The sequence below is a fragment of the Salmo salar genome, chromosome ssa26 (genome assembly GCF_905237065.1).
Source record: "Salmo salar chromosome ssa26, Ssal_v3.1, whole genome shotgun sequence".
NCBI lineage: Eukaryota > Metazoa > Chordata > Actinopteri > Salmoniformes > Salmonidae > Salmo > Salmo salar.
This window is the reverse complement of record NC_059467.1, coordinates 49,888,680-49,901,967: the sequence shown is the minus strand read 5'-3', so window position 1 is coordinate 49,901,967 and position 13,288 is coordinate 49,888,680. Positions and strand designations below refer to the sequence as shown.

Below are 13,288 nucleotides of genomic sequence, written 5' to 3'. Positions count from 1 at the left end.
ATAATACACGGCCCCATTCACAAGGATCTGTGAAAATGTCCCAGTTCTTCCATGGCCTGCATACTCACCAGACATGTAAACCATTGAGTATGTTTGGGATGCTCTGGATCGATGTGTACGACAGCTTGTTCCAGTTCCCGCCAATATCCAGCAACTTCCCACAGCCATTAAAGAGGAGTGGGACAACGTTCCACAGGCCACAATCAACAGCCTGATCAACTCTATGCGAAGGAGATGTGTCTCGCTGCATGAGGCAAATGGCGGTCACACCAGATACTAACCAATGCATGTCTGTATTCCCAGTCATGTGAAATCCATAGATTAGGGCCTAATGAATCAAATCAAATCAAATGTATTTATAAAGCCCTTTTTGCATCAGCTGATGTCACAAAGTGCTGTACAGAAACTCAGCCTAAAACCCCAAAACAGCAAGCAATGCAGATGTAGAAGCACATTATTTGAAATAAATAATGAATTTATTTCAATTGACTGATTTCCTTATATGAACTGTAACTCAGTGAAATCTTTGAAATTGTTGCGTGCTGCATTTATATTTTTGTTCAGTGTAATAATAACTTAATATATAATGTTAATGCTAACATGAATGCTACTGTTAATCATGCTAATTAATGCTGTCCACCTCCCTTGTTTTGTTTCACAGCCGAAAGCTTTAAAAATGTTAGGACTGGAGGTGAGTCTCATTTGTCTTTCACTTAGCACCACTGTTCTAATTAGCACCGCTGTTCTAATTAGCACCGCTGTTCTATTTAGCACCACTGTTCTAATTAGCACCGCTGTTCTAATTAGCACCGCTGTTCTATTTCTATTTAGCACCGCTGTTCTATTTAGCACCGCTGTTCTATTTCTATTTAGCACCGCTGTTCTATTTAGCACCGCTGTTCTATTTAGCACCGCTGTTCTATTTCTATTTAGCACCGCTGTTCTATTTAGCACCGCTGTTCTATTTCTATTTAGCACCGCTGTTCTATTTAGCACCGCTGTTCTATTTAGCGCCGCTGTTCTATTTAGCGCCGCTGTTCTATTTAGCGCCGCTGTTCTATTTAGCGCCGCTGTTCTATTTAGCACCGCTGTTCTATTTAGCACCGCTGTTCTATTTAGCGCCATTTTATATTTACATATTGTAACGACCCTGGGTTTATAATCGCGGAAATCGACTCTGCCGCACGAGCATGTTTTTGCAGCACAGTCGATAGCGCGCTGGACTTCGGGCTAGAAGGTCGAGGGTTCGAGGCCTGCTCCCTGCTGTTTCATTACAATATCATCCATACCAATACAATAACCACTTGAATTAATTTCTGTATACAGGGGATAATACACTTAGTCTTCCATTGGCATCAATGCATGTCTAAGTAAACATTTGACTTCAGTGAAGTGAAGTTAAGATTCGCCCTACACTCAATACTTCATATTTCTAATGTCCATCTGATTCATACCAGGACGACGAGCCACGAGGAAAGGGCAAGAGTAAAGGGAAGAAGAAGAAGAAGGAGGAAGAGATCGACATCGATGTGGACGACCCAGAGGTCTGCCGCTTCCAGTACCCGTTCCATGAGCTGATGGTGTGGGCCGTTCTCATGAAGCGCCAGAAGATGGCTCTATTCCTGTGGAAGCGGGGGGAAGAGGCCATGGCCAAAGCTCTGGTGGCCTGTAAGCTGTACAAGGCCATGGCCCATGAGTCGTCTCAGAGTGAACTGGTGGACGACATTTTCCAGGACCTGGAAAACAATTCCAAGTTAGTGAGGGGCTAGCTAGCAGAAAGGTTTTAATCTAACAGTGTTGGGGTCAAGTTAGTGAGGGGCTAGCTAGCAGAAAGGTTTCAATCTAACAGTGTTGGGGTCAAGTTAGTGAGGGGCTAGCTAGCAGAAAGGTTTCAATCTAACAGTGTTGGGGTTGAGATAGTGAGGAAATTCAGGAAGCAAACTCAAATTCCAAATAGGAAAATTGGAATTGTAAATGTTATTGACCCCAAACTTGGAATAGTGCTTTAGGGTGCTGGCTTTTCTGTTCACAATTCAACCCTCGGAAACTAAGCCCTGGTACAGCCCATTACTGTACCATTGTTCTGGTCCATCCCATTACTGTACCATTGCCCTGGTCCAACCCATTACTGTACCATTGTTCTGGTCCAACCCATTACTGTACCATTGTTCTGGTCCATATCATTGCCCTGGTCCAACCCATTACCGTACCATTGTTCTGGTCCAACCCATTACCGTATCACTGTTCTGGTCCATCCCATTACCGTACCATTGTTCTGGTCCATCCCATTACCGTACCATTGTTCTGGTCCAACCCATTACTGTACCATTGTTCTGGTCCAACCCATTACTGTATCACTGTTCTGGTCCAACCCATTACTGTATCAATGTTCTGGTCCATCCCATTACTGTACCATTGTTCTGGTCCAAACCATTACTGTACCATTGTTCTGGTCCAACCCATTACTGTACCATTGTTCTGGTCCAACCCATTACTGTACCATTGTTCTGGTCCAACCCATTACCGTACCATTGTTCTGGTCCAACCCATTACTGTACCATTGTTCTGGTCCAACCCATTACTGTATCATTGTTCTGGTCCAACCCATTACTGTACCATTGTTCTGGTCCAACCCATTACTGTATCACTGTTCTGGTCCAACCCATTACTGTACCATTGTTCTGGTCCAACCCATTACTGTACCATTGTTCTGGTCCAACCCATTACTGTACCATTGTTCTGGTCCAACCCATTACTGTACCATTGTTCTGGTCCAACCCATTACCGTACCATTGTTCTGGTCCAACCCATTACCGTACCATTGTTCTGGTCCAACCCATTACTGTACCATTGTTCTGGTCCAACCCATTACTGTACCATTGTTCTGGATGTCTGATGCTTCTCGGGTGCAGATTTCTGTCTCGTTGCTTTTCTCACTCTGTTTTTCTGTACATTGTATTGAGGCTTTTGATTAAATGCCCTTAAAATGAACAGTGATTTGATTTGATACCTAGATGAAAACCCACAACTGACCGTCTAAGTACAACGTCTTCCTTTTCCCCCTCCTCAGAGAGTTTGGCCAGCTGGCCTACGAGCTCCTAGACCAGTCCTATAAGCACGATGAGCAGGTGGCCATGAAACTACTGACCTATCAGCTGAAGAACTGGAGTAACTCCACCTGTCTGAAGCTGGCTGTAGCCGCCAAGCACAGAGACTTTATCGCCCACACCTGCAGTCAGATGCTACTTACTGATATGTGGATGGGATGTCTGAGAATGGGCAAGAGGAACGGGTTCAAGGTGGGTTCAACTCCCGTTTACCTGTGACTGTATTCACGATACATCACTGCCTCCTGTGCCTTATTGCTTTTATAAAAAACTGTTACCAACATACTAAAATAACAATGATTTACATATTCCCCCCCCCAAAAAAAAATATTTAGATAAGTCAATTCATAAAATGTCATTATTCCACCAGAAGATATAGTCCAGGCAAAAATCTGGATGTCATTTCTTTTGGTCATGTTGCTACAGACAGGACCCAGTCGTTAATTATTTTCTCATAGTTGCTATGCAAAAGGACTGATCATCCGTTCTAAACAAAATGGTTGCTATGCAGGCTGGATAATGTTCTTTTCACTTGCGAGCTTAAACTTAAGAACGGGAAGCATAGAAAATAGTACACATAGAACAGATCTACCGCGTCTTAGACTTGCTTTTAAGGAGAATGACAGATCTATAATCACATTTCTATGTGAATTTGGTCAAGTCTCCAAAAAGTGACATATTGCAGCTTTAGCATTAAGGTATACTCAATGTAAAGTATTTTAGTATACATGGTAAGACTTTACATTAAGGTATACTCAATGTAAAGCATTTGAGTATACTTGGTAAGACTTTACATTAAGGTATACTGAATGTAAAGCATTTGAGTATACTTGGTAAAACTTTACATTAAGGTATACTGAATGTAAAGCATTTGAGTATACTTGGTAAGACTTTACATTTAGGTATACTTTAAATGGGGTTTGCTAATTATTTATAAGGAGTTTAAAGCCCGTTAATAATTTGTTTATAGATGGTTTATAAATATGTAATACACTAATAACTGGTTGTGAATGTGTGGTTTTGTGTCATTTTGGTGCTTGAGACAAATAGCAATTCAACTGAAATCCTTCTTCTCATCTCTGTGACCCACAGGTGATATTTGGCATAATTTTCCCACCTTCGATTCTCCTCATGGATTTTCGACTTGGGGAAGAAGTGACATATCAAGCCCCAGCGGAGAACGAAGAAGCGAAGGACAAAGACGATGACAATAAATCCAGCAAGGTGAACACTGACAGTCAAGCATCTGATTGGTTGATTGATTGATTGATTGATTGATTGATTGATTGATTGATTGATTGATTGGTCGGTCAGTCATCAGTGGATTGGTTGCTTGCTTGATTGGTTTATCTGTTTTTTTAATAATACTTAATACTACTTTACATTTAATACTACATTCAAATGTACTGTAAGTCCTGTATGTAAATTCATGACGGTTGTTTCTATCGACCATGCTTTCAGGAAGTGAATGCTGATGCAGTGTCCAGAAAGGGGGATGAAGAAGAAAGCACTGTAAAAAAGAGAAGAGTTCCAATCGGAGAGAAGATCTATGAATTTTACAACACTCCTTTCACCAAATTCTGGTTCAACACTGCAAGTAGACTTTTAATACAACTAAAAAAAGAAATGTTATTTAGGAAGTATTTCTCAACACCACACACTTTGAAATGTACTTTTGTGAAACCTTGATTTTGTTGTTTTGAAATGACTATCAGCACAGAGGTGACAAATAGACCTTACCCACAGATAATATAATACTATTTAATATAATGATAATATGATATCAACTAAAGGTGATATAAAGAATGTGTGATTATTGATCGAAGGCACTTTGTCTTGTGGCCTAAGACGCCACTGCTGCCCCCACCTCTGGTCTTGTGTACATGTTCTCCTAAAAGCTCCGAGCTCTTTTCATTGTCTCCTCAGATCTCCTACCTGGCCTACCTGTGTTTGTACAACTACATCATCCTGGTCAAGATGGAACGTTGGCCGTCCCTGCAGGAGTGGATCGTCATCTCTTACATCATCACTCTGGGAATGGAGAAAGTCAGACAGGTAACGTCTCACATCGTCACAGTCAGACAGGTAACGTCTCAGACAGGTAACGTCTCACATCATCACAGTCAGACAGGTAACATCTCAGACAGGTAACATCTCACATCATCACAGTCAGACAGGTAACATCTCAGACAGGTAACATCTCACATCATCACAGTCAGACAGGTAACGTCTCAGACAGGTAACATCTCACATCATCACAGTCAGACAGGTAACATCTCAGACAGGTAACATCTCACATCATCACAGTCAGACAGGTAACATCTCAGACAGGTAACATCTCACATCATCACAGTCAGACAGGTAACATCTCACATCATCACAGTCAGACAGGTAACATCTCAGACAGGTAACATCTCACATCATCACAGTCAGACAGGTAACATCTCACATCATCACAGTCAGACAGGTAACATCTCAGACAGGTAACATCTCACATCATCACAGTCAGACAGGTAACATCTCAGACAGGTAACATCTCACATCATCACAGTCTGACAGGTAATGTCTCACATCATCACAGTCAGACAGGTAACATCTCAGACAGGTAACATCTCACATCATCATAGTCAGACAGGTAACATCTCACATCATCATAGTCAGACAGGTAACATCTCACATCATCACAGTCAGACAGGTAACATCTCAGACAGGTAACATCTCACATCATCACAGTCAGACAGGTAACATCTCAGACAGGTAACATCTCACATCATCACAGTCAGACAGGTAACATCTCAGACAGGTAACATCTCACATCATCACAGTCAGACAGGTAACATCTCAGACAGGTAACATCTCACATCATCACAGTCAGACAGGTAACGTCTCAGACAGGTAACATCTCACATCATCACAGTCAGACAGGTAACATCTCAGACAGGTAACATCTCACATCATCACAGTCAGACAGGTAACATCTCACATCGTCACCCTGCGACTGGAGAAAATTAGAAAGGGAATGTCTAGAACAATTCAAGAAAATGTACAGTATGTGGGGTCCTCAAGTTAAAAAAGGACCGGTGTGGGGTCCTCTAGTTAAAAAAGGACCTGTGTGGGGTCCTCCAGGAAAGAATGGGTCGATCTAGGGGTCTTATGCCCAGGCTGATTTCTCAGTTGTGATCCTAGTCCGTCCCTGCTGTTACTGCCCAATACAGATCCTGATGTCAGAGCCGGGGAAGCTGAAGCAGAAGATCAACGTTTGGGCCGAAGAGTACTGGAACATCACAGACGCGGCGGCCATCTTTACCTTCCTCCTGGGCCTGATGCTGAGGCTGCAGAACGAGCCCCTGTTGGGCATCGGACGGGTCATCTACTGCGTGGATATTATCTTCTGGTACATCAGGGTGCTCGACATCTTCGGGGTCAACAAGTACCTGGGACCCTACGTCATGATGATCGGGAAAATGGTGAGGCTTTGGTTTGGTTTTGACTTGGCTGGCTATTGTAATATGTAATGTGTATATACACTGCTCAAGAAAATAAAGGGAACACTTAAACAACACAATGTAACTCCAACTCAATCACACTTCTGTGAAATCAAACTGTCCACTTAGGAAGCAACACTGATTGACAATACATTTCACATGCTGTTGTGAAAATGGAATAGACAACAGGTGGAAATTATAGGCAATTAGCAAGACACCCCCAATAAAGGAGTGGTTCTGCAGGTGGGGACCACAGACCACTTCTCAGTTCCTATGCTTCCTGGCTGATGTTTTGGTCACTTTTGAATGCTGGCGGTGCTTTCACTCTAGTGGTAGCATGAGACGGAGTCTACTACCCACACAAGTGGCTCAGGTAGTGCAGCTCATCCAGGATGGCACATCAATGCGAGCTGTGGCAAGAAGGTTTGCTGTGTCTGTCAGCGTAGTGTCCAGAGCATGGAGGCGCTACCAGGAGACAGGCCAGTACATCAGGAGACGTGGAGGAGGCCGTAGGAGGGCAACAACCCAGCAGCAGGACCGCTACCTCCGCCTTTGTGCAAGGAGGAGCAGGAGGAGCACTGCCAGAGCCCTGCAAAATGACCTCCAGCAGGCCACAAATGTGCATGTGTCTGCTCAAACGGTCAGAAACAGACTCCATGAGGGTGGTATGAGGGCCCGACGTCCACAGGTGGGGGTTGTGCTTACAGCCCAACCAGGACGTTTGGCATTTGCCAGAGAACACCAAGATTGGCAAATTCGCCACTGGCGCCCTGTGCTCTTCACAGATGAAAGCAGGTTCACACTGAGCACATGTGACAGACGTGACAGAGTCTGGAGACGCCGTGGAAAACGTTCTGCTGCCTGCAACATCCTCCAGCATGACCGGTTTGGCGGTGGGCCAGTCATGGTGTGGGGTGGCATTTCTTTGGGGTGCCGCACAGCCCTCCATGTGCTCGCCAGAGGTAGCCTGACTGCCATTAGGTACCGAGATGAGATCCTCAGACCCCTTGTGAGACCATATGCTGGTGCGGTTGGCCCTGGGTTCCTCCTAATGCAAGACCTCATGTGGCTGGAGTGTGTCAGCAGTTCCTGCAAGAGGAAGGCATTGATGCTATGGACTGGCCCGCCTGTTCCCCAGACCTGAATCCAATTGAGCACATCTGGGACATCATGTCTCGCTCCATCCACCAACGCCACGTTGCACCACAGACTGTCCAGGAGTTGGCGGATGCTTTAGTCCAGGTCTGGGAGGAGATCCCTCAGGAGACCATCCGCCACCTCATCAGGAGCATGCCCAGGCGTTGTAGGGAGGTCATACAGGCACGTGGAGGCCACACACACTACTGAGCCTCATTTTGACTTGTTTTAAGGACATTACATCAAAGTTGGATCAGCCTGTAGTGTGGTTTTCCACTTTAATTTTGAGTGTGACTCCAAATCCAGACCTCCATGGGTTGATAAATTGGATTTCCATTGATTATTTTTGTGTGATTTTGTTGTCAACACATTCAATTATGTAAAGAAAAAAGTAATTAATAAGATTATTTATTTCATTCAGATCTAGGATGTGTTGTTTAAGTGTTCCCTTTATTTTTTGGAGCAGTATGTATATATATATATATATGCTGTTTATACAGGTAACTGCCAAAAATACAGGAAACACCAACATTAAGTGTGTTAATGGGGCGTTGGGTCTCCACCAGTCAGAACGGCTTCAATGCACCTTGTCATAGATTCTACAAGTGTCTGGAACTCTATTGGAGGGATGTGACACCAGTCTTCCACAAGAAATTCCATCATTTGGTGTTTTGTTGATGGTGGAAAATGCTGTCTCAGGCTCCACTCCAGAATCTCCCAGAAGTGTTCAATTGGGTTGAGATCTGGTGACTGAAACGGCCATGGCATATGGTTTACATCGTTTTCATACTCATTGAATCATTCAGTGACCACTCCTGCCTTGTGGATGGGGGCATCGTTATCCTATAGGGGCATAGACATGGTAGCCAAAATAATGGCATGCCCAGCCTTATCATACATGACCCTAAGCATAATGGGATGTAAAGTGATTAATTCCCTCAGGAACCAGAACTGTGTGGAAGCACCACAACATATGTGCCCTGTCTATGTTGTGCTCTTAGCTAGAGTAGATGTCTCTTGATCTAAAGTTTGAATTATAAATGAAGTGGGTAGTACCTCTAATAATCTAGGTCTTGATTGACAAGTCAAATCAGTCCCACATTAAGTCAGTAAGAGTCCTTTGCATTACCAATGATTGACCATGCCTGACATTTTCTTTCTGCTTTTCTCCAGATATACTTTGTGATTAACGTGTGGGTGTTCTATGTTCTAGAATCTAGATGATTGACATGCTATGTTTTATGTTCTATGTTCTGGAATCTAGATGATTGGCATGCTGTGTTCTATGTTCTGGAATCTAGATGATTGACATGTTGTGTTCTATGTCCTCCAGATGATTGACATGCTGTGTTCTATGTTCTAGAATCTAGATGATTGACATGTTGTGTTCTATGTTCTAGAATCTAGATGACTGACATGTTGTGTTCTATGTTCTAGAATCTAGATGACTGACATGTTGTGTTCTATGTCCTCCAGATGATTGACATGTTGTGTTCTATGTTCTAGAATCTAGATGATTGACATGTTGTGTTCTATGTTCTAGAATCTAGATGACTGACATGTTGTGTTCTATGTCCTCCAGATGATGTGACATGTTGTGTTCTATGTTCTAGAATCTAGATGATTGACATGTTGTGTTCTATGTTCTAGAATCTAGATGACTGACATGTTGTGTTCTATGTCCTCCAGATGATGTGACATGTTGTGTTCTATGTTCTAGAATCTAGATGATTGTCATGTTGTGTTCTATGTTCTAGAATCTAGATGATTGACATGTAGTGTTCTATGTTCTAGAATCTAGATGACTGACATGTTGTGTTCTATGTCCTCCAGATGACTGACATGTTGTGTTCTATGTCCTCAAGATGATGTGACATGTTGTGTTCTATGTTCTAGAATCTAGATTATTGACATGTTGTGTTCTATGTTCTAGAATCAAGATGATGTGACATGTGTTCTATGTTCTAGAATCTAGTTGACTGACATGTTGTGTTCTATGTCCTCCAGATGATGTGACATGTTGTGTTCTATGTCCTCCAGATGGTTGACATGTTGTGTTCTATGTCCTCCAGATGGTTGACATGTTGTGTTCTATGTCCTCCAGATGATGTGACATGTTGTGTTCTATGTCCTCCAGATGGTTGACATGTTGTGTTCTATGTCCTCCAGATTATGTGACATGTTGTGTTCTATGTCCTCCAGATGGTTGACATGTTGTGTTCTATGTCCTCCAGATGATGTGACATGTTGTGTTCTATGTCCTCCAGATGGTTGACATGTTGTGTTCTATGTCCTCCAGATGATGTGACATGTTGTGTTCTATGTCCTCCAGATGACTGACATGTTGTGTTCTATGTCCTTCAGATGGTTGACATGTTGTGTTCTATGTCCTCCAGATGATGTGACATGTTGTGTTCTATGTCCTCCAGATGATGGGACATGTTGTGTTCTATGTCCTCCAGATGACTGACATGTTGTGTTCTATGTCCTCCAGATGACTGACATGTTGTGTTCTATGTCCTCCAGATGATGGGACATGTTGTGTTCTATGTCCTCCAGATGACTGACATGTTGTGTTCTATGTCCTCCAGATGATGTCCATGTTGTGTTCTATGTCCTCCAGATGACTGACATGTTGTGTTCTATGTCCTCCAGATGATGTCCATGTTGTGTTCTATGTCCTCCAGATGATGTCCATGTTGTGTTCTATGTCCTCCAGATGGTTGACATGTTGTGTCCTATGTCCTCCAGATGACTGACATGTTGTGTTCTATGTCCTCCAGATGATGTGACATGTTGTGTTCTATGTCCTCCAGATGACTGCCATGTTGTGTTCTATGTCCTCCAGATGATGTGACATGTTATGTTCTATGTCCTCCAGATGATGTGACATGTTGTGTTCTATGTCCTCCAGATGATGGGACATGTATGTTGTGTTCTATGTCCTCCAGATGGTAGACATGTTGTGTTCTATGTCCTCCAGATGACTGACATGTTGTGTTCTATGTCCTCCAGATGATGGGACATGTTGTGTTCTATGTCCTCCAGATGACTGACATGTTGTGTTCTATGTCCTCCAGATGATGTCCATGTTGTGTTCTATGTCCTCCAGATGACTGACATGTTGTGTTCTATGTCCTCCAGATGATGTCCATGTTGTGTTCTATGTCCTCCAGATAATGTCCATGTTGTGTTCTATGTCCTCCAGATGGTTGACATGTTGTGTCCTATGTCCTCCAGATGACTGACATGTTGTGTTCTATGTCCTCCAGATGATGTGACATGTTGTGTTCTATGTCCTCCAGATGATGTGACATGTTATGTTCTATGTCCTCCAGATGATGTGACATGTTGTGTTCTATGTCCTCCAGATGATGGGACATGTTGTGTTCTATGTCCTCCAGATGGTAGACATGTTGTGTTCTATGTCCTCCAGATGACTGACATGTTGTGTTCTATGTCCTCCAGATGACTGACATGTTGTGTTCTATGTCCTCCAGATGATGGGACATGTTGTGTTCTATGTCCTCCAGATGACTGACATGTTGTGTTCTATGTCCTCCAGATGATGTGACATGTTGTGTTCTATGTCCTCCAGATGATGGGACATGTTGTGTTCTATGTCCTCCAGATGATGTGAAATGTTGTGTTCTATGGCCTCCAGATGATGTGACATGTTGTGTTCTATGTCCTCCAGATGATGGGACATGTTGTGTTCTATGTCCTCCAGATGATGGGACATGTTGTGTTCTATGTCCTCCAGATGATGTCCATGTTGTGTTCTATGTCCTCCAGATGATGTGACATGTTGTGCTCTATGTCCTCCAGATGGTTGACATGTTGTACTTCGTGGTGATCATGCTGGTGGTGTTGATGAGTTTCGGCGTGGCGCGGCAGGCCATCCTGCACCCTGATGAGATCCCAACATGGCGTCTGGCCAGGAACATCTTCTACATGCCTTACTGGATGATCTATGGCGAAGTGTTCGCTGACTCCATAGACCGTAAGAGTAGCATTAATAGTAAGATTATGTTTCCTGTTTCATGGGCGGATGATCAATTCAATCCTAATCCCATGATGGTTGTGATGGTGGTGTGTGGTCATAGTCTCAATCCCAGTGGAACAAATCCTATTTTCTGGTCCTAATCTCCATAGTTGGTGACAGTGTGTTGGTGACAGTGTGTTGGTGACAGTGTGATGGTGACAGTGTGTTGGTGAAAGTGTGTTGGTGACAGTGTGTTGGTGACAGTGTGTTGGTGACAGTGTGTTGGTGAAAGTGTGTTGGTGACAGTGTGTTGGTGACAGTGTGTTGGTGACAGTGTGATGGTGACAGTGTGTTGGTGACAGTGTGATGGTGACAGTGTGTTGGTGACAGTGTGATGGTGACAGTGTGATGGTGACAGTGTGTTGGTTACAGTGTGATGGTGACAGTGTGATGGTGACAGTGTGATGGTGACAGTGTGTTGGTTACAGTGTGATGGTGACAGTGTGTTGGTGACAGTGTGTTGGTGACAGTGTGATGGTGACAGTGTGATGGTGACAGTGTGATGGTGACAGTGTGATGGTGACAGTGTGATGGTGACAGTGTGATGGTGACAGTGTGATGGTGACAGTGTGATGGTGACAGTGTGTTGGTGACAGTGTGATGGTGACAGTGTGATGGTGACAGTGTGTTGGTGACAGTGTGATGGTGACAGTGTGATGGTGACAGTGTGATGGTGACAGTGTGATGGTGACAGTGTGATGGTGACAGTGTGATGGTGACAGTGTGATGGTGACAGTGTGATGGTGACAGTGTGATGGTGACAGTGTGATGGTGACAGTGTGATGGTGACAGTGTGTAAGGGACTCATATTAATTTGATTGGTCACATGCATCAACTGAGCTGAATAAATTGGACTGAAATGAAAGACATTAAGGGCAGGTTTATTTAAAATGGTAAAGTATTTAAAAATGGTAAGGTGCTCCATGAATAATTACTAACAATAAAACTAACTCTCCGTGTATTGTTTGTGTAAGTGAAATGACCAATGATACATATTGATTTATCCCTATAAGTGATCCCACTAACAAAAAAAAGTGTGTTTTCTTCTTAACAAATGGAAAAGGATTGGTCCTCTTTTTCAAGTGATCATCTGCCTGCTAGATATACTGTTTGTATCCCAAAGTGCACCCTATTCCCTATGTAGTGCACTCTTTTTGACCAGAGGCAATGAGGGAATAGGGTGCCCCTTTTGGGATGACGTCACTGCTTCAGATAATATCGGTGGAGGTGTTTTAGTCTCTGCCCAGAGGAAGACAGACCAGTCCGCATGGAAGCGTCTAATCACATTTTCAGAACTGTACAATCCAACCAATCCATTATAAAACACTATAGACGGTATAGACACAACAACATCATCCAGAGATCAGAAACCAATCCATTATAAAACACTATAGACGGTATAGACACAACAACATCATCCAGAGATCAGAAACCAATCCATTATAAAACACTATAGACGGTATAGACACAACAACATCATCCAGAGATCAGAAACCAATCCATTATAAAACACT

The 13,288-nt window shown here is 43.2% G+C and overlaps 1 protein-coding gene across 1 annotated transcript in view; it reads left to right on the top strand.

Moving 5' to 3' along the window:
• LOC106587999 (transient receptor potential cation channel subfamily M member 1) overlaps positions 1-13,288 on the top strand; it is a 61,060-nt gene that overhangs the window by 38,104 nt on the left and 9,668 nt on the right. Inside the window, exons 15-22 of the mRNA XM_045708531.1 lie at positions 662-691; positions 1,458-1,753; positions 3,071-3,299; positions 4,200-4,331; positions 4,569-4,700; positions 5,034-5,162; positions 6,323-6,574; positions 11,558-11,732. Of these exons, the coding sequence (XP_045564487.1) occupies positions 662-691; positions 1,458-1,753; positions 3,071-3,299; positions 4,200-4,331; positions 4,569-4,700; positions 5,034-5,162; positions 6,323-6,574; positions 11,558-11,732 (1,375 nt within the window). The remainder of the gene's footprint in view (positions 1-661; positions 692-1,457; positions 1,754-3,070; positions 3,300-4,199; positions 4,332-4,568; positions 4,701-5,033; positions 5,163-6,322; positions 6,575-11,557; positions 11,733-13,288) is intronic.